General features: G+C 52.8%; 1 protein-coding gene across 1 annotated transcript; it reads right to left on the bottom strand.

Moving 5' to 3' along the window:
• Positions 1–7,965: 7,965 nt before the first annotated feature.
• FBXW5 (F-box and WD repeat domain containing 5) lies at positions 7,966–21,063 on the bottom strand. Its single transcript, XM_075717168.1, has 8 exons — positions 20,871–21,063; positions 18,088–18,245; positions 16,959–17,133; positions 15,904–16,052; positions 14,109–14,589; positions 11,095–11,242; positions 10,279–10,491; positions 7,966–9,762 (listed from the first exon to the last, which is right to left on the bottom strand). The coding sequence occupies exons 1-8, from the start codon at positions 21,061–21,063 to the stop codon at positions 9,516–9,518; spliced, it is 1,764 nt and encodes a 587-aa protein (XP_075573283.1). The 3' UTR covers positions 7,966–9,515.
• Between the last annotated feature and the right edge of the window lie 230 nt (positions 21,064–21,293).

The following is a 21,293-nucleotide window of genomic DNA, read 5'->3' as shown; positions in this document are numbered from 1 at the left end:
GGCAGGCACTCGTAGAGGGCAGGGGCTGCCCAGCAGCCACCCACCACACAGGCAGACAAGAGACATGCTGCATCTGTCAGCACTGCAGCTGCAGAGGTGAGGGTGCTGTGCAGATGGATGGCGGCAGCGCAGGTGCAGATGGCAGCGGAGCTGCAGCCATATGTGCTCAGCAGCTAGAGAGGGCCCTGGGAAGGCTGGTACACCTGCGCTGCTGCAGCTGCCCCATGATGGGGCTGAAAGCCAGCTCAGGAGCATCTGTGTGTGCGTAAAGACAGCTTCCAGCACTGCCGCCATCCTGCCCACCGCTGCTCAGGCGCAGGCAGGCAGAGAATGGTGGGGTCTGGCTAAAAACCTGCCTTGGAGTCTCAGGGTTCAGGGGGCTGAAGTCCTGCACAGAGCCCTGCATCACCCTCCTCTCCCAGGACAGAACAGGCAGTCTCCAGGGAAGATTCACTTCTCTTTTCACTGCAGGCGTCCCTGGTGCTGCCCCACGCTCCCTCCCAGACAGTGGGCACTGCCTGCCCTGTCCAGCGCTCCCAGTACAAACCACCCATCGAACACAGCAAGGGTCAGATGTGGGGTACCGCTTCCCTGCCTGCCACACAGCTCAGTTCAGCACTCCTCTCTGCAGACACTGATGACACCAGCATATTTTTTATGTGCACTACAGGGACTTTATCCCTCTCTACAGTATGCAAGAGTCTTGATTGGGCAGGGCCAGCTTGATTGGCAGATCCCCTAGTGTTGACTAACCAGGTGGCTTTTGCTAAATGTGTATCCCAATGTTTAAATGTCCCACCACCAATTGCTCTCAGGGTAGTCTTTAGCAGTCCATTGTATCGTTCGATTTTCCTGGAGGCTGGTGCATGATAGGGGATGTGATATACCAACTCAATGCTATGCTCTTTGGTCCAGGTGTCTATGAGGTTTTGGAAATGAGTCCCGTTGTCTGACTCAATTCTGGAGTGCCATGTCGCCATAGGACTTGCTTTTCAAGGCCCAGGATACTGTTCCAGGTGGTGGCATGGGGCACAGGGTATGTTTCCAGTCATCTGGTGGTTGCTTCCACCATTGTAAGCACATAGTGCTTGCCTTGGCGGCTTTGTGGGAGTGTGATACAATCAATCTGCCAGGCCTCCCCATATTTATATTTCAGCCATCATCCTCCATACCAGAGAGGCTTAAACCGCTCAGCTTGCTTGATTGCAGCACGTTTCACATTCATGGATAACCTGTGCAATAGTGTCCATGGGCAAGTCCACCGCTCGATCATGAGCCCATCTATATGTTGCATCTCTTCCTTCATGGCCTGAGGTGTCATGGGCCACCGAGCTATAAATAATTCACCCTTATGTTGCCAGTCCAGATCCACCCAAGCCACTTTAATCTTAGCAGCCTGATCTACCTGCTGGTTGTTTCGATGTTCTTCAGTGGCCTGACTCTTGGGTACGTGAGCATCTACGTGACGTACTTTTACAACCAGGTTCTCTATCCGGGCAGCAATATCTTGGCACGCTGTGACAACCCAGATGGGTTTGCCTCTGTACTGCCTGTTACTCTGCTTCCATTGCTGCAACCAGCTCCATAGGGCATTTGCCACCATCCATGAGTCAGTACAGAGTTAAAGTACTGGCCATTTTTTTCATTCAGCAATATCTAAAGCCAGCTGGATGGCTTTCACCTCTGCAAACTGAATCAATTCCCCTTCTTCAGCAGTTTCTGCAACTTGTTGTATGGGGCTCCATACAGCAGCTTTCCACCTCCGATGCTTTCCCACAATATGACAGGACCCATCAGTGAACAGCACATATTGCTTCTCAGTTTCTGGTAGTTTATTATACAGTGGGGCATCTTCAGCACACGTCACCTCCTCCTCTGGCGATGTTCCGAAATCTTTGCCTTCTGGCCAGTCCATGATCACTTCCAAGATTCCTGGGTGACTGGGGTTTCCTATTTGAGCCCATTGTGTGATCAGTGCAACCCACTTACTCCACGTCGCATCAGTTGCATGATGTGTAGAGGGGACCCTCCATTTGAACATGCTGCCAGTACCTCTTTTTCAGTTGGAGTATAGCGGGCCTCAGATCCTCTGTATCCCCGACTCCAAAACCCTAGGGGTCGACCTCGAGTCTCCCCTGGTGCATTCTGCCAGAGGCTCCAGGTAGGGCCATTCTCCGCGGCTGTGGTGTAGAGCACATTCTTTATATCTTGCCCTGCCTGGACTGGCCCAAGGGCTACTGCATGAACTATGTCCTGTTTAAGTTCTTCAAAGGCTGCTTGTTGCTCAGGGGCCCCATTTGAAATCGTTCTTTTTCCAGGTCACTTGATAGAGAGAGCTTACAGTGAGACTGTAATTTGGAGCATGCATTCTCCAAAACCCCACAATGCCCAAGAAAGCTTGCGTTTCCTTTTTGCAAGTTGGTGGAAACATGGCTGTTACTTTATTGATCGCATCCATTGGGATCTGACAATGTCCATCTTGCCATTTTATTCCTAAAAATTGGATCCTTGTGCAGGTCTCTTGACCTTTGTTTTATGGCAAAACCAGCTTTCAGAAGGATTTGGAGTATTTTCTTCTCTTCTCAAAAACTTCTGCTGCTGTGTTGCCCCACATGATTATATCATCAATGTATTGCAGATGTTCTGGAGCTTCACCCTGTTCCAGTGCTGTCTGAATCAGTCCATGGCAAATAGTAGGGCTGTGTTTCCACCCCTGGTGCAGTTGTTTCCAGGTGTACTGGACACCCCTCCAAGTGAAAGCAAACTGTGGCCTGCACTCTGCTGCCAAAGGGATTGAGAAAAATGCATTAGTGATGTCAATTGTGGCATACCACTTGGCTGCCTTTGACTCCAGTTCGTATTGAAGTTCTAGCATGTCTGGCACGGTAGTGCTCAGCAGCGGTGTGACTTCATTCAGGCCATGATAGTCTACTGTTAGTCTCCACTCTCCATTAGGCTTTTGCACTGGCCATATGGGACTGTTAAAGGGTGAGCAAGTCTTGCTGATCACTCCTTGGCTCTCCAGTCGGTGACTGAGTTCATGGATGGGAATCAGGGAGTCTCAGTTGGTACGATATTGCCGCTGGTGCGCTGTTGTGGTAATGATCGGCACCTGTTGTTCTTTGACCCTTAGCAACTCCACAATAGAAGGGTCCTTTGAGGGACCAGGCAAGGTGGACAGTTGTTTAATCTCTGTCTCCAAGGCAGCTATCCCAAAAGCCCACGGGTACCCTTTTGGGTCCTTGAAATACCCTCTCCTGAGGTAGTCTATGCCAAGGATGCACAGAACCTCTGGGCCAGTCACAATGGGGTGCTTTTGCCACTCATTCCTGGTTAGTCTCACTTCAGCCTCCAATAGAGTTAGCTGTTGGGATCCCCCTGTCACTCCAGAAATCCAGATGGGTTCTGCCCCTCTATAGCTTGATGGCATTAGGGTACACTGTGCACCGGTGTCCACTAGAGCCTTATACTCTTGTGGGTCTGATGTGCCAGGCCATTGAATCCACACAGTCCAGTAAACCTGGTTGTACCTTTCATCCACCTGGCTGGAGGCAGGGCCCCTCTAGTCCTGGTCATAGTATTTGTTACTCATTTCTTGTAAATGTGAATCAAAAGTCCCTTTATTAAGATCAGAAGTAAAATCAGCCCTTTTACTTTGTCTGGGGAATTGCTCACTGGAAACTGGAGCTGCAGTTTTCCTGGAAGAACTGCCTTTTGTAATAGTTTTTTCTTGCAACTCACATACCTGTGCCTCTAGGGTCAAGGTAGATTTTCCATCCCACTTCCTCATATCCTCTCTGTGGTCATGCAGGTAAAACCACAGGGTGGCCCATGGTGTGTATCCACTGTGTCCTTTCTCTTGAGCAGAGGGACGCTTACTTCTAATGGTGGAGATACTGGTCTGTACAGGTGGAGAGTAAGACATATCCTCTTTGAGTTGCTGGAACTCCTGGGACAGTTCTTCAAACAATTTTTCCACAGCTGAGATGCAGGCCCGTAGGGAGGAAGAGAGACTTTCTTCATATTGCAGAGTTGGCCAGCCAATTCATCCACCATCTGTTTCTCTCCGTCTTTCCATGTCATTACTGCCAATGAGTTTGCATGCAGCGATACAAACCGACAAACTTCCACCACGTGGGTTGTGTGCACCTGACTTCATCTGGATCTTTGGATAACTGCTCATTGTCCAGGTCACCATAAATCACCTCCAGTACAGCTAATTCTCTCAGGTACTGAATGCCTCTTTCCACGGTGGTCCACTTGCCTGGGTGACATAAAACATCTTCCTTGAAGGGATATGTTTCCTTCATGCCTGACAGGAGTTGCCTCCAGAGGCTGAGGGTTTGTGCCCCTTTTCCAATCGCTTTGTCAGTGCCCCCTTCGCTGGAAAGCGATGCCAGCTGCTTGGCTTCCCTACCCTCTAATTCTAGGCTACTGGCCCTGTTATCCCAGCATTGGAGCAGCCAAGTGACAATGTGCTCGCCTGGGTGACGACTGAAATCTTTTTGCATATCTCGCAGCTCACTCAGGGATAGGGATCAGGTGGTTGCCATCTCATTTATAGGTTCTGCTGCTTCCTCCTCTTGTTCTTGTGATGGCCCTTGTTCATCTTCATCCCTTACTAAATGAGCTGATTTTCTTATGTATTTTTTTCTTGTGTATAGGGGCAACTGATACCTGCATGGGTTGGTTCTCTGGTTTAGCCATGGTGCCTGTCGCGGGAGTTGGAGTAGCTGCAGTACCTGTGGCCATGGCTGGAGTAGCCACAGTGCCTGTTGCAGGGGTTGGAGTAGCCACAGTGCCTGTCGTTTTGTCATCAGATCCAAAGACCTCTTCCCCTTGAGGGTTCTGAATAGTGTTGAACAGGGCTCGATAGGCATGGGCCAGGCCCCAGCATGTTGCAGTGATTTGTGTCTCTCTGGAGTTGCCAGGGTGACAACACACTTTTTCCAAATACTTTACAAGTTTTTCAGGATTCTGCACTTGTTCAGGGGTGAAGTTCCAAAACACTGGTGGTGCCTGCTGTCCTAGGTATTTTCCCCATGCTATCCCACATACCCTGCAACTCATAACTATCCAGCCTTGGGGCAGATCTCTGGATGATACTCTCAAATTGCTTATTAACCTTAGACAAAACCGAAAAAATATTCCAAAGAAATACCAATAGATATATCTTAACTACCCAAAGATGTTCGAGATACTGAAAAGTTATTATAATGAAGGAGGAGGAAACATCATAGAAGAAGGTAATGAAGGTACCATTCTGTATCTATCTCCTCCATAAAAAACATCTCAGAGGAAGAAGTATAATTGCTAATGGTCTCTATGAGGTGGTACCCGAAGTACAGTAATGGCTTCAGTACAAAACCCAAATACCAGATAATGCTCAAGGTCAGTGTTTTAATAACAAATCTCCCAAGCAAAACATCACTAATCACTGCAGAGCACAGTAACTGCAAAAACCAACACCAATTTTTAACATGTACGGCAAAAAGAGGAGTATGGTGCAGATTAGATAGATAAACCAGTATCAAGAACAGATGAATCAATATTGTGACTTGCAACTGTTAACAGATTCCTTAATATGCTCTGGTCAATGTGTTGTTATCTCAAACCCTTCAAGCTCCACGTTGGGTGTCAAAAAGGACTGTTGTTTAACCCTACCCAGCACCTAGGCACCACACAGCTGCTTGCTCACTCCCCCTGCCCTGGTGGGATGGGGGAGAGAATCAGAAGAGTAAAAGTGAGAAAACTCATAAGAACAGTTTAATAATTTAAATAAAATAAAGTAAAATAGTAGTAGTAACAACAATATAATACTAATATACCAAGCAAGTGATGCACAATGCAATTGCTTGCCACCCGCTGACCAATGCCCAGCTCGTCCCCGATCAGCGATTGCTGCCCCCCCGGCCAGCTCCCCACAGCTTATATACGGAGTATGATGTCATATGGTATGGAGTAGCCCTTTGGCCAGTTTGGGTCAGCTGTCCTGGCTGTACCCCCTCCTAGCTTCTTGCTGACAGGACATGAGAAGCTGAAAAGTCCTTGACTAGTGTAAGCACTACTTAGCAACTAAAACATCAGTGTGTTAGCAGCATTATTCTCAGCCTAAATCCAAAACACAGCACTATGCCCACTACTAGGAAGAAAATTAACTCTATCCCAGCTGAAATCAGGACAGTCACCCTCAGCAGGGCGTGGTGGCTGCTGTTGGCGGGCCCAGGGGATGTGAGGGGCCTGAAGCCGCTCTCTGCTGGCAGTGCCCTGCCTAGCGCCCAGCCCTGGCCTGATGAATGCAGAGCCTACCCTGCTTGTGGTCTGCTTCCGCCTCTGCTTTGGCACACCTGCATGGCCACCCTAGCAGGGCCAGAGATGCCATCAGTGGAGACAAGCTGTGACCCAGCTGGGGCCCGGGGAGCCCTGCCAGGGCTGGCTGTTGCCCTGCCCTGTGTGGTGGCATTGCCCTGATCACTGGCTCCTGGGGTGGTTGGGGTGTCCCTGCTACTGCCTGGGGGTGCCTGATGTCATTTTCCAGGCTGGCAGGTAGCTGAGCTGGACCCTGAACCTTCTGCACCCAAGGGCACTATGTTGGTCTGGGGGTCACCCTGCTTGTGGATGGGTGCTGGGACAACCTTTGAGCCCCACCCCCTTGAAGTTCTGGTGTGGCTCTTATCATACCTGTTGTGTGCAAAGGCCATGGCTGGGGGGCAAACTGCTGTTTCAGCTGGAGCAGGGGACAGGAGTCTGTGCCGGTGTGGCCGGGGTTGGCGCAGCAGCTGTGGGTGAGCCAGGGGTGCAGGTCAGACAGGGTGACTGCAGCAGCATGGGCTGGGAAACCTCTGGGCGTGGCTGCTGTGACTCTTAAAAGGTGAGGGCTGTGGTATGGGCAGGCCTGTTTCTTCCCAAGGGCAGACAGTCTTGGGGGGTGTGTGTGCCTGGAGCAGAGTGGGGCTGGGCAGCTGGCTGCATCCTGCCTTGGTGCTGCTGCCCCAGGGGCCCTCAGCTCTTCTTGGAGGTGGGAGAGGGGAGGCAGCACCCTTCCTTTGAGCAAGCCCCCTTCCAGCCTGTCCCAAGGGATGGATCAAGCCCTGAGTTGCCACTCTCACCCTGTTGCTGTAGGAGATTAAAAAAAGCCTAGCAAAGCCCAAGCCCTTCTCCCACTCACAGCAGCTCTCCACAGCCAGGCCCAAGGGAGGCTCCCAGCCCCGCAGAGGCTGGGAAAGGCCTGGAAAGGAGGAAAATCAGCTCTGCTCAGTTAGCAGTTGGGAATTAAGTGTGTTATATGGGGTGGGGAAGCTTGGTCTGAGTTGATGTGAACGTCTTGCTCTTGGGGTGCTGGACATCTGCTGCCTGCAGCAGGGCTGGGAGGCTCTGGCCAAGTAGTGCCGGGGTGTGCCTGCAGAGACACTGGTTCAGCTGGGGGGTCAGGGGGTGGGTGCTGGTCCTCCTGCCCCAGCAGGTGCCTGGAAGGTAGGTGGGAGAGTCTGTGCTGCGAGCAGAGATCAAGCTGGCCCCTTCCAGCCTGTGGAGGAGACACGGGGGCTGTGCTGCTGTCAGAGGGTGCAGCAGGGGTATGGGCATGGCACGCAAGCCCCTGCAACAGAAGCTTTTACTTGCCCTGGTGTAAAAGGTGCCCCTCTTCCTTCACCATGTGGCTGAGGAGTGGCAGATCTGGTGCTGACAATGCTGTCTGGGCCTTTTTCATCTTTTATCAGCTCTGGAGTTTGCAGCAGTAACTGTAGTGCATGTCCCTTGCAGCAGCCTATGCGCAAGGGGTACAGTACCTTCCTGCACATATCTTTGCCAGCCTGGCTGGCACACGGACACGTGGCACGAGCCCCCGCTGGATTGCTGTGGGTTTTTTCCCTTTTGACCACAGCTATCAGAAGACACCCATCTCAGCCTTTCACTGTGAAGTAAGTTTTTTTCCTTGAGGATGTAGTATGGTCATGAACTGCTGCTCCCCTTCCCCAGGGCTGTCCCATCCTCCTCTGTAAGGGCAAAGGTTTGGGCAATTCTCTGCCTCTCTCTTCTGTTGTTTCACAGTTTTCTGCCCGCACTCCACCAACCAGGGCAGGTTAACTCCAAGTTGGTCAGCTACTTCTGCAGTGCCCCAGCAGCTGTAAGCACAGCAGTATGACACTTGGGGCCTCAGTTCTGCTTCTGTAGAAGAACAGCACTCAGAAAAACAAACTCACATTGCAGAGATGCTTTAGCAGAATATTTATTCCATGCCATAGTGAAGAGCAAAACTCGATACAAACACGTCTCCAGACACAGCCCAGAGCCCAGGAGCTACTTCAGCTCCTAGGGTCACTGCCGGCCCCAGCCATCTAGGCCAAGTCAAGGTTAGGAGCATAATTTTAGACTCTTATAATTTGGGTACCTGCTGGAGGGAGAAACACTTCAGGGACAGATACAGAGTAAACACCACCAAGTTTGTAATCACTTCAAGTGAGCCAGCTCCACCTTGGCAGGAGATGATGACAGCCCAGGTGGAAGGAAGCTTATTCAACTTATTCAACAGCAAAGGAGGGCTGCATTCCCCAGTCACCTGTGGGTGAATACCTGCAACCATCTGTCAGTGCCTACACCTATCGACGGAGAACATACCAAGAGAACCTAAAGTGCCACGACTTGAGTAGCACGGGAGGGAGGTGACCACAAGACCCACCAGCCATCCTCACGGCTGCCCCCTTGGGAAGGGACAGCAGATCCCCTAGAATAAATAAGTTACCAATGCCATAGCTTATTTAAGTGCTACTTAGCAGAGGAAGACAGAGGCAAAGCCAGCACCATGTTACCACCAGCCCTCCCCACTCTCAAGTTTGAAAACTGGTGACATCAACACGTAGTTGCCAACAGGAGGCATTGGCAGGGCACTGGCTGTGTCCCTGGGGGCCGCACGAGATGCCAGCCAGGCCCCCCCAGCCCTGCTTCCCCCACTGCCCTCCAGGGCCACAACACTGTGTGGGAGGAGGCACTCAGCATTACCCAGCAGCCAGACAAGTTGCCCATGGAGGTTTGGGACAAACATACATTAATAAAACTACTGTATTAAAAGAGTCCTGCAGTAAGGCAGCACAGCACTGTACCGTGGCTTCTGCCAAGTGCTCTGCAGCTGGTAGCTCTCGGCGAGGCCAGCCATGTCCCAGGCTCACACAATGCAAACACTGGAGACGTGCCTCAGTCTGTTCTCAGAGACTGAAGCTCACCTAGAGAGAGCTTTGACCGAGTAGCAGCTTTTGTGAGAAGCTGTGGGGAGCTTACCTTGCAGTGACCAGCTCAGGCTGCTGCCTGCCGGGCCCAGGAACGGGCCCTTACCTCTTACATTCTGTCTTTGAAGCAAATGCTCCGAGGAGGAAGCAATTCCCGCTACTGGGGTCCCTCCTGACTCAGCAGATGGGATTTGTGTGCCCAGAGCTCGTCTCTGTTGTGCAGGGCTCAAAGCTCTGCAAGCTCCAGAGGAGGTGGCTGCAGTGAGGAAGCTGCAGGAGCAGGTGTACCTGGGTTCAGCTTTTCTGGTTCATGAGCCAGGAGAAGAGCAGTTTCCTGGGCCTGGGCTTTCTGGCCTGCTGGATGCGCACTGTGCGAGGGGAGCGCCACACTTTGATGGTGGCATCATCGCTGGCTGTCAGGAGCAGCTCCTGCTCCACCGGGCTGAATGCCACTGAGTTGACCACGTTGTCGTGCTGCAGCTTGGCCAGGCAGATGTTATAGTGCCGGTCCCAGATGTAGCCATGGCGATCCTCTGCACCACTGCAGTGGACAAGACACCAGTAAGGACATCACTCCAGCAGCCCTGATAACCTGCTGCTCCCAACACCCCTCCTTTCACACAGACAGGTGCAGAGGGTGCCCCAGCCTGGCCAGAGGCCCCAGCCTCCATCTGCAACCCTGTCACCCATGAGCTTCAACCTGAGCAGGCCAGCTCCCTCTGGGATCCAGAAGCTGTTTGAAGTGCCCCTTCAACTCGCCCCATAGCACCTGCTGCCTGCAGCCCCCAAGAAGGGCATTTGCTACCTGCTGCCAAACATGCCACAGCCCAGAATTTCCCCTTTCCTTGCTGATTTCACAACAGGACCACAGTAGACAGCCTTTATCAGCACCCTTTGATTCAGTCTCTCTGCTCTTTACAAAACTCCCGTTTCCTGCTCTGCTCAACACACAGGAGTTTCCAGCACATGGACCAGCCCTGCTTGCACAAGGTATCCCGCAGTGATGGCCCCAAGGCCCTCCTGGATGTGGGGTCAGGATCCTGCCCACCCTCGTCACCTTGCTACGAAGTCCCTGCTGACATCCAGGAAGATGAAGAAGCACTCCTCGTTGGGTGTGTAGGCCCGATGCGCACGGAGGGCTCTTTTCACCTCCTTCATAGTCTTCAGGTCAAACACGTGCAGATCGATCTCCTCGGCAATGGGGGGTGGCTGCATTGGGTCAGAGATGACGCAGTCCTGAGGCCAGGCACGGCTGTTCACATACAGGTACCTTGGGGAGGGGAGCAGAGGGGTTACTCTGCACCTCACTGCATGCGACAAAGCTCACGGAGCCACAGCTGTTAAATGCACAGTGCAGTCAGGCAGGGCAGGGACTGAGCAGTTTTTCTGGTCCTTAGCAAGCCTCCAGCTCAGCTCACTAAAATCCAGGCTGAAACATGGGAACACATCGCTGAAACACTTCTTGCCATGTTTGGAAAGGAAAGGGCCACCACAATTGGGAAGGTGGACCCTAGGGGCTAGGTTAAACCTCTTTAATCCCATTAAAAGCAACTTTAAGGATGGTGGTGTATTGATCTGCCTCAGGAACAAGACACATTGGTGTAGGCAGCTCCTTCTTACAAGGTTCCTTGTAACCCTATCCTGAACTGGGCTCAGCAGCGCAGAGGGAGCAAAGCATTCCTGCTGAGATCTGGGGAGATGCCATCAGCACTAGGACATAAATGGGATGTGAAAGAGCAGAGCAGGCTATGCAGGCACCCTGCTCCATCCACCACAGTAATTTCTTCTCCTGTTCACCCCACAAAGCCCCTAAGCAGCTGTCACCCACCCCCTGCAGTGTCTGAAGCCAGCACTGATGCCCCGCCACGCTCACCTGTGGTCAGGGGAGAGGCCCATGCCGATGATGTGCCCATGGATGTCAATAACATGATCCAGTGAGTCAAAGAACTCATCGGAGCGCCTCTCCTCCCCAAGCACCGGCCCGGCAGTCGTCATCTGATGGGGCAGGATCCTTTTAATCCCTTGGGGACAGAAAGCAGAATCAGGTGGTTCTGCAGGTGGCTGCCAGCAGACAGCAGGACTGATGGAAGTCCCCAGACTTCAAGAAGAGACTTCCCTTAGTGCTGCTAAGAAAGGAGAACCAGCTTGCTGGCTGAGGACCAGGACAGGGCTGCTGCCCCTGCCAGGGTCCTTCAAACTCTCGCAAGTGGTGCTTTTGGCCAGGATGCTGCCCTTAAGTGACGCGCTGGCACATTCAGCCCCAGCCAGGGAGATGCCCAGTGCCTGGCCGCCAACCCAGCTGGTGCAGCCACACCTCACTCCAAGCTCAGCCCACAGCACGCTATGAAGGAAGCTGCGCTGGCCCAGGAGACACTCCAGTTGCAGAAAAGTTCTTCTAAATGAATCCTTGGGCTGGGCCCATTTCCTGCAATATCCAGCCTGGAAAAGGCCCAGCAGACGTGCTGGCTGTGGCAGGGCTTTCTCCTGCCACTGTCAGGCATAGTTGGGGGTCAGCCCCAGAAAGCTCCAAGAACAGGGGTTTAAATGCAAACTGGACTCAAGTGCTTTACAGCTTTTGAACTTCCAGACTAAGGGAGACACGTGCTATGGGTCAAGCCCTCTCTCCTTCCATCTCTAGACAGAGGTCCCAAACACAAGCCATCCACAATGGCTTCCTGGAGGACTCCTATGAGCCTCAGCAGCTCTTGGACACACATGGACTTAATCCTCAGTGGGTCCAAGAGGAGCTGGAAGATGGCCCATCCCATCACCCCTCTGAGGGAATCACTGCTGAACACCCTTGATTTTAGCCCTCTCCTGCAGACCAACAAGGTAGGGGTGACACCACACTGCACCTCAAGTCCGGGGCCCTTCAAAACATCACTGCATCTGAACCTGGGCAGCTCAGGACCTTCAGGACAGGACCTTCACTCTTCCACCCAACTTGCATTGCTTGCCAGCATCTTCATCCTCATTTCCACAGAACTACACTCCCAGTTCCAAACTTAGCTATGTGGCCCCCACATGCACAAGCCAGCAGAACAGGCTGTTTTGCCTGTGACTCAAGCCTGCCACCAGCACAACGGAGACAGGAGCTCAAAGGAAACTCCTGCAGAAGTACTTGTGTGCCACTGATCAGGCAAGATAGAGCCAATGCCCAGCAGCTGGGAGCACAGCTCCCACCAGCAGCCTGACGAAAGATGAGCACAACTGAGCTCTTTAAAGTACCAGTTCCTTGGAGGCAGACAGCAGATGCACAAAGGCCAGCTTGACACACAAACCAATGGACAAACATAACATCTTGCAGTGACTCATGGCTGGGAGAGAGGCTGAGCCAGGGTTTGTCAATTTGTGCTGCAGGCACTGGCTGCTGGCCAAGGAGTCACTGGAGTTCAAAGGCACCAAAACCCACGGCCCCGGGAGGCTGCACTGGAAGTCAGCAGAGTCCAGAGGCAGTCCCTGCCTCTGCACCATGCTTTGCCTTTGCTCGCTGCAGGCCCCAGCCTGTGAGGCAGTGTTTGCTCAGCCTGGCGGATCAAGACGCAGTGCTGCTTACAGGGCTGAGTCAGGGCAGGCCACCCACCATGCGTCCAGAGGCAGGCCAAGGTCCACCACATCTGTCTGCAGACCCGGCCAGGGACAGGAACACAGAGCAGAGCTACACTCAGTCCAGGCTGCATTCCTAACTTAGGTGAGCAAAGACCAAGGGACTCTTCACCAAGTTGTCTACAGCTCTGGAAACTGTTTTTCCCTGCCTTACTAGGCTGCACTGGTGCAGGACCAAGTAACAGGAAGGTTAGAAGTGCCTGCAGCAGGAAAGCAAGGCTGTAACTGTGCAAGCAGCAAAAGGAACTGAAACTGCCTGGCTTTACAGAAGAGTCTTGTTGCCTGGAAGCAGCTCTCCTTCCCTCCCCACATTTCTACTGATCTGTCTGGTCTTTTCCAGTGAACTTCTCTGCTAGCTTTAGGGGCTTTTGGAGCAGCAGCCAGACTACCTGCTTCTGCTCATCACTGCACTGATTTCCTATAAATTCAGACTCTGCTAGTCCCAGTGCCTCAACAAGAGAGCCCCAGATGAGCAAGGGAAGCCCTAACCCAGAAAAAGATCACTGGCAGCTCCATTGCCTGGCTTGTGCTGCAGCTACAGCCCCTTGTACCCCACCGAGCAAGGAGGATGAGTGCCAGCAAGCTATCTGGGATCAGCTTGCCATGGAAACACACGCTGGGGCAGCTAATAACCCACCACGAAGCCTCTTCAGTACCAATTCAGTGCCAAAACACAGATGCCCAAGTGTCTCACTGAGGCTGAAAGGCCTCATGATACAGGGTGATCACACACCAGGCAGTGGGGGAGGCAGCCGAGACACAGGGGCAGGCAGGGCTCAGTCTCCCAGAGCTGTGGGGCACTGCACAAGCAACACATATGTGAACCCCAAGCTACTCAAACTAGTCTTGCCCTGATGCCCTCTCCAATCCCACAAGACAACAGGACTGAGGCCCTTCCACATGCTCCTATCAGGGCAATCGCTGTCCTTCACATCCACCCGCTTGTGTGCAACTCATGGCTTGATGTCCTTAAGTCAGGAGTTCCTTCTTGATCTTCTGCTCAGCCTTCACCAGGACTTTCTTGTTTGGCCATGTGTCAAGCCTGGTAGTAACAAAACAACCCTCAGGCAAATGCGTGCAGGGTGCAACCCTCTTCAGTGACCAGGGGCAACTCAAAAGCCTCCTGTATCAAGAATCCAGCAGCCTGAGCAAAACTGCAACTTACTCACCACAAACAGGCAGCAAATAAAACAGGTCTTTTCCAGATTCAAATTCAGCCCCTAGCTGCAGCCCACACCCCCAGGGAGGCTGGTGTGCCCTGGGCTCAGACCACAGCCTTACCTATCTGGTGTGGGGAGTAGGTGAGGCATCCTGTGGTGAAGATTAAGTATTTTGTGTTGCTGTTGCTGTCTGTGGAGAGCAGGTTCAACTCAGGCGGTTTAGTTCTGTTGCGTACAAACAGCTCAGCCACCTTTGTCTCCAACTCTGTCTCAGTCATGGCAGGCCTCACACGGCCCTCCATGATATCATCAAAGAGCTGCTGCAGCCCATCCTCTGCTGTCACACCCCCTTCATCTGGCAATTCCGGTACTGCTGGATCCGGAGTCTGCTTGGGCTTGGCCTCCTCTTCCTCGCTGTCACTGCCAAGATCAAAGACTGGGCAGGTAGAGGAAGCAGCTAGCTGCTCCTCGTAGTCCAGGAGCAGGTCCGGGGAATCATACCGGCTACAGTCAGCCACCATCACGGTCCGGATAGTGCTGGCATTCAGGTTCTGGATTTTGAACAGTCTCTTCACTACATTCACATTCTCAGACTCTATGCCCTGCAAGCAGAAGGGAGAAGTAAGCAGGAACCACCTCATGTCACTCCTACAGCTCAAACCAAGAGCCACCTGCCCAGACCTTGAGCCAGCACAGCGGACACCAGCCATGCACCAACCTCTCTTTGCACTGCTATATGGAGCACTGACCATGAGAACTGGCCCAAGAGGCTGGCCAGCTTTGTTGCACTCCTTCCTATCTTGGAGGTGGCCACACCAAGACAAAAAGCTCCTGCAGGCAAATGACAGCAGAGCTGGGAAACACAGAGGCTGGGCAGCCTTGTTGCCTGAGGTCATTAGCTGCTCAGTGCTTTACAAGAATTTCAGGAACAGGTCTCTGTGATAGGCACAGGTGCAGCATGAAGTGCCATCCACCTGGACTGCAAGCAGCAGAGGCAGAGGACCTCCATGCTCCTAGAGTTTGCCTGTACCCTCCAGCAGGACCAACCTGGTTATCTGCTCCCAGGCACAAGCAGCAGGTCTCTTCCTGCCTAACTGCTCTGGCAGTCTGTGGCTGCACTTCAACACCCCCTGTCAAAGTGGGCAAGGTCCCTCCTCGCTTCTTGGAGAGGTAAGAGTTAACACTGTAGTGTCAGCACAGCACAGGGTTATGGGAAGGGTCTCTGCTACCAGAGGATTTCACCCAGGGTCAGCATCAATCATTCATGTTAAAGAACACAAAACACCAGGATGTGCAGCTGTGACATTGAGACAGAGGCAAAACATGGAAGAGGAACATGTCTGAGCAGCACAAGTGCCAGAGAATGAACAAGCAGCAAACAAGCAGTCTAAGGCCAGCACACACTGATCTCCAGGTCTCATCACAGCATTAAGAGACAGCACCTGGCCCATGAAAACCTCAGCAAGGACAGGCAGGGCTGCCTCTCAGCTGCCTCTGGCTCCCAGGAACAATGCACTGAGCTGCCAAGTGGGAGAACGGCCACTGCTCAGATACATGCCAGACTACAGCTGTCCCAGGCCCAGCTTCATGCTATCAAGGACCTCAGCAACCCTGCTGCCGTTCAACCACTTTCCTGTTGAGCAACGCGTGCTCTAGGGCACTGCAGTCAAGTCCTCAACCCAAGCAATGGGGCAAGAGTTAATGGAAGCTGAGGGTAGAGTTGGAATATTGCAGTGGGTACCACAACACCAAGAAACCTCAAGCTCAGGATCCTGAGGGCAAGTCAGAGCAGACAAACAGGGAGGACAGGAGGACTGGGCCATTCTTCCCCACTCACACCTCCTCCACAGCTTTTCCTCCCCCAGGAGCCAGCAGGAAGCTGCACTGCCTGTGGAGCTGGAACAAAGGCACCTCACCTGGAAAGCGTTGTTCAGCCACAGCACAGAACAGGAGGTTATACGCCCAATCCGATGCAGATTGCCAGATATCAAGTTGGTTTCATTCAGCCAGCAGCCAAACACATCATAGGGTTTATTCCTCACCCTAGAAAGCAGCGTGAAGTTCTCTGGAAGGGAGGGGAAACACAAATGTGAGGCGATGGCTCCTGCAAGGGCTCTGGAGAAACTGTGGCAGAAGACATGGGAAGTGGACTCAAGCCTCTGCAGGAGAGGTACTGATGCAGCACCTTCACCGCAAGCTGAGCAGACGCTGCCCAACCACCATCCAGCTTCCAGTCACTACTATGGAGAGAGATTATTTCTCTCCTCTACAGAGATGTGTGGGGAGAGCATGCACAAGGGAAACCAAAATAAAAGGGAAGCCAGATGGAGCCAGACCAGAGAGCAATCTAACCTCACAGCCTCTCTCCAAGCGTGGCCCAAAGCAGACACCCCAAGGCCAAGAACAAGTCGAACACATACAGAACTTCTTCACTCCTGCCCCTGGGGCTCAGGCCTTTCTGAGCAAGACAGCTGTGCGTTTAGCAGCACTCTTTGATTTTTGGCACAGTGGGACTGTAGCACAGAGATGGTGAGAGATAATGCAGTTGGGATTAGTGAGTTTCACGGAACTGCAGCAGAAGAGGTAAACCAGACCCGGATGAATGCGCCTCAGAAAGCCACGCAAGACCTCAGGGTGGGAATAGCACCACTCGTGTCAGAAATGGTGGCTTCAAGACAACAGGTAATGTGAATAACTCTTGCCTTGCCCAGACTGTCACTTAGAATGGAAGTTAAGCGAGAATAAATATATGCCCCACTGCCTTCAGGTGATGACATGGTGACCTGAGCAGAGTTAAGGCTATCCAGAAGGTTTACCCTATGAAACTGCGATTGGGACCCCTTTGCACAGATGGCGGAAGGCAGGACAAGCAGAGGTTAAGGCCACCACACACCCAAAGATGAAAGGAACCCCAGCACCCACTATTTCACACGTCCCAGGAAGCCCCAGTGAAGGCAAGGGCGGTATTTACCCATGCTGATTACGGCAATCTCTCCTGAAGAGGAGTTGTGAGGCCCTACAAAGACACCTGACACCAGAAGGAGGGAGTCATCGGAGTTGAACTGGGAGAACTGTGTGTAGCTCCAGTTGTATGGCCTCATGTTGGAGCTGTGCTGCAGGGAGATGTCCAACTCATTGCTCCAGATCTATAGACAGATGGACAAACAGTCAGGAAGCTGTTGAGAAGCCTGAGAGCAGTTCCACTTTATCTTTCTGCCAACACTCACCAGGACAAGAAAAAAAAAAAAAAAAAAAAAAAAAAAATCGAAGACCCTATTTAACTGCCTCACAGTCCTGATTTCCCTGTCAATTCCCCTGACAGAAAACAGCCAACAGCTTTGGAGAGCTCCTAAATGCAGGACTGCTTCGCCATCAGCCAGTGGAGAGGGTGCTCAGGCAGTGAATGGTACTATCACAGCTGGGTTTTTCAGCATGTTCAGAGAGATTTCTCCCAAGACAATCACTCATGCAAGACAACTTCTGCAGTGAATTATGTCCACAGATTTTGTTAGACCCATGGCACAACAGGACTGATATGCATCTAGAACATATGCATTCCTCTTAGGACAAGAGGAAATGGGCTTAAGCTGCGCCAGGGGAGGTTTAGACTGGAAATTGGGAGGAATTTCTTTACGGAAGGGGTGGTCAGGCGTTGGGGCGGGCTGCCCAGGGAGGTGGTGGAGTCACCATCCCTGGGGGCGTTTAAAAAACGGGTAGATGTGGCACTTCGGGATATGGTTTAGTCTGGTCTACCCTTGATTAGTCTAGAGTGGGCTTGGTAGTGTAGTTTAATGGTTGGACTGGATGATCTTAAAGGTCTTTTCCAACCTAGATGATTCTATGATTCTATGATTCTAGAAAGCAGCCAGAGCCAGGAAGGCACCTCGGCCACCTTCACGCAGACTGGACCTGGAATCCACAGCCCTCAAGGCTACATTTGCAAGAGTCATTAGTTCTGTGGCTTTAAGAACAACTCAGCATCTGCAGGAACCGTCCTAAGGCCAGGGACACCTGGTCAAACCTCTCCTCTCCACAGACTTCCTGAAGGCTGCTCTCACAGCTAAGCCCCACTAGATCAAAGTGGAAGGCTGCCACTTTACCTTGACAGTACAGTCTTTGGAGCATGATGCAAACAAACAGCCAGAGTGGGAGAAGCTGAGGTGCAAAACCTGGTCATTGTGCTCCTTCAGGGCCTGCACTTCCACACAAGGGATGGTGTCGTAGAGCCTCTGGAACTCATCATACCAGGAGACAGCAGCTGTAACACACGAGCAGGGACACGGGACAGGAATCTAAGTGAAGGGAAGTGACAGACCTGAGCTAAACATGGCAGCTGTGGAATCAGTCTTTAATAACGTGCAGTCTTGACTGCTGCTAGCAATGCCAGGAGCTCTGCTAGGGCCACCATCCCTACGGCTTCAGCCGAGTTAGCAGGGCTTAACATTTTTCTCAGTAGCTTCCCCACTCCCACACACAAAAAAATCTTTTCTTCCAGTAAACACACAACTCTGCACCATACCACTACTTTCTAAACCAGTACAGCCACTGCAAGAAACATCCAGGGCATATCTGTTAGCTATTTAATAAAAGCCTTGGTCAGGACAAAACGGCCATCAGAACTGCAGACGTGATGAGAGGGAAGCTGCTCCTCAGGGTACTGGGCTCTGCTCTGATTATCTTTATCTTGCCTAACAGAGAATTAGGAAGGTTCCAGAAAGGGTATGAGACCAGGAAAAACCGTCTCCATGAGATAAGAGACTAGAGAAAACAAGAGAGAAGAATGGGAGCTGGACACAGTGTGGACAGGACAGAGGAGGAGCCCAGCAGAAGAAGAGTCTGGAGCACACTGGCAGAAGTCATGCTGATGGTCAATAGAGACAAATAAAAAGGATTTTTAACGAAGTGCCCAGTAAGGCAGCCTACAGATTTCTTGCAGCAGCAAATCCTGAGGGAGCAAAGAGGATTAGACATGTATATGGATAAGGGCCAATTTCCCTAGTTACACTGAACAGGACTGAAGGTTTTTTTGGAACTCACTGCAGCCCAGGAGGCACCTGCTCCTGCAGGCACAGAGCAGCTTGCTGCCAGGACATCCCACCATTCCTCACTAGGCAGGGGGCTTCATCCCCCTCTGAAGCTCCCTGTTCCGGCCCATCTGGCTGGAAAGCAGTCTGGACAGATCCCATCTGGCCAAGCAATCCCATCATTTCCTCTTACAAGACCACTGAATACCATTTCCCAAACTATGGAGCTGCCCAGGGCAGGGAGGCTGGCAGGGGATTCCCCAAACTCCTGCTTCAGCCCTTTCCTGGGCCTGCCAGCCACCCCCTGCCACTGCTGCCTCATGGAGCTGCCTCACAGCTCCAGAAGAACAGCCTGGGAGGTGCCTGAATACATTACTGAGTTGTACCGGCTGCTCAATCCCTATTAGTGCTAACAAACAGGGCTGGCAGCTTACTAACTGCAGGAGGCTGGAAGTGAAGGAGCCTGGTCAAAGAGCCTTAAATAAAACCTAAAGATAACATCCTCAACCCCGTGGAGCTCCCAGGGTCTATGCAAGTGAAATCATGTGGTCTGAGTTGTCCCATCCACATCACATCTCATCTCATCTCAACACCTTTTGCACTGGTGTTCCCCACTGCAGAGAGACAAGCTCCCACTGCTTGATCCTCAGCATTTCTTCCTGTCCTTCTGTGGCAACTGCAACTCAAGATCAAGAAGCCAATTCCCTCTGCCATGGCCACCTGCAAATCCTCGGGGCAGAGAATAAAGCACAGCTCTCCTGGACCTCTGCAGCATGCTGGGAACAGGCTTTTCAGACTCCAAGAGAGACCCACCTTGGCAGCAAGGGCTCCCATCAGCAAGTCCCCAAGCCCTGTCTCAGCTGGTGCAACAGCATTGGGTTACCCTTCTAGACTGCACCAAACTGCTTCCAGCACCTGATACTCTGCAGGGAACAGACCTGTGATCATATGACTGCCGCCACAGAGACTGCTGACAGCTCTACCCAGGGAAGGCCCTGCTGGGCTCAACTGATGCCGACTGTTAATGGGTCATTTTCCTACTGCAAGCCAAGGCCAAGATCAAGTCCAACCTGCCCTCGCAAAGTGGGTCAGCTACTGCCTCAGCATTTACCCACCATACAATTAAACTGCCGCACGCCCACCTCCCTCTCCAGACAGCAGGCACACATGTTCTCTCTCCACAGCCAGGCTGCAGCTACTGCCTACGTCTTATGGAAATAGTTTGATCAGCTAATGTGTACTTGCAGCTCTTCCTAGTCTGGATGAGAAAGGGACAGAGCCTGAAACAGAGTCTTGCTGTGAAGTCCTGATCACAAAAAGCCAGCAGTGATTTTCATGGAATCCAACTCAGCTGTGATGTAGCAGCACACAGTGACTCACTGCATCTCCTCGGGATCTCCCTCAGCAGCGCCCAGACAAGCTGTACAGTAGCTACCAGAAAGCACCTGCCTAGAGAGAGCTCAGAAACTACCTTTCTGTGAAAGAAAGGGAAAGTCAAAGCATTTTCAACCATTTGACAACCCTTTCTGAAGGCTTTGAGCAGCTCTAGAGCCTTTCACATGCACATCACCACCCAAGCCTGTAAGCTGCTATGGTGATACAACTTAGTGGCTCCATCACCCTCGACGCCAGAGGACAGAAGGTTGAGCAGCAGAGGGGGAGAGGATTTTCCCTTCTGGGCTCATAGCAGGGAGGTTTTGGGTGTCATCACCCAGAGAATAGCCTCCCGGGGCCGCTGGAGGCCTCGGGGCTGAGCAGCCCCCCGGCTCGGCACGACTGCTGTGCCTGCTCGGCAGGTTCAGCAAGGCAGCCAGCCTTGCGGGCAGCCACGCCAACCCCTTCGCCCCGCGCCAGCGCACCTGGGTGCCGGGGCACCTCCCGGGAGATGCGGTAGTAGCGGTAGAAGAGCTCCTTCCAGAGGAACTCGTCGCGGGCCACGGCGTGCCACTGCTGGCACACCAGCCCCACCGAGAGCACGTCTACGTGGTCCAGGTAGAGGAAGATCTCGTAGAGGACGCTGTCGGGGAGGAGGGGGCCGCCGCCCGCGTCCATCGTGTCATTCTGCCGCCGCGCCTGGAAGCAAACAGGGGTGAGGCCCGGCCCAGCCGCCGGCAGCCAAACCCTGGGGGGGCCCGGGCCCACACCCGCCAACCCGCGGGACCACCGGCCCCGTGCCCCCGCCCGCCCGCCGCCGCCGCCCCGGCCTCGGCCGCCCCCGCCCCCTCACGGCACCTCAGCGGCTCCGGCGGTTCCGCCGCCCCCACCTCCCTCGCGCAGCGTTT

Source organism: Pelecanus crispus, chromosome 9 (assembly GCF_030463565.1).
Source record: "Pelecanus crispus isolate bPelCri1 chromosome 9, bPelCri1.pri, whole genome shotgun sequence".
Lineage (NCBI taxonomy): Eukaryota > Metazoa > Chordata > Aves > Pelecaniformes > Pelecanidae > Pelecanus > Pelecanus crispus.
Note: the sequence above shows the minus strand (reverse complement) of the source record. Positions and strands in the feature narration are given on the sequence as shown.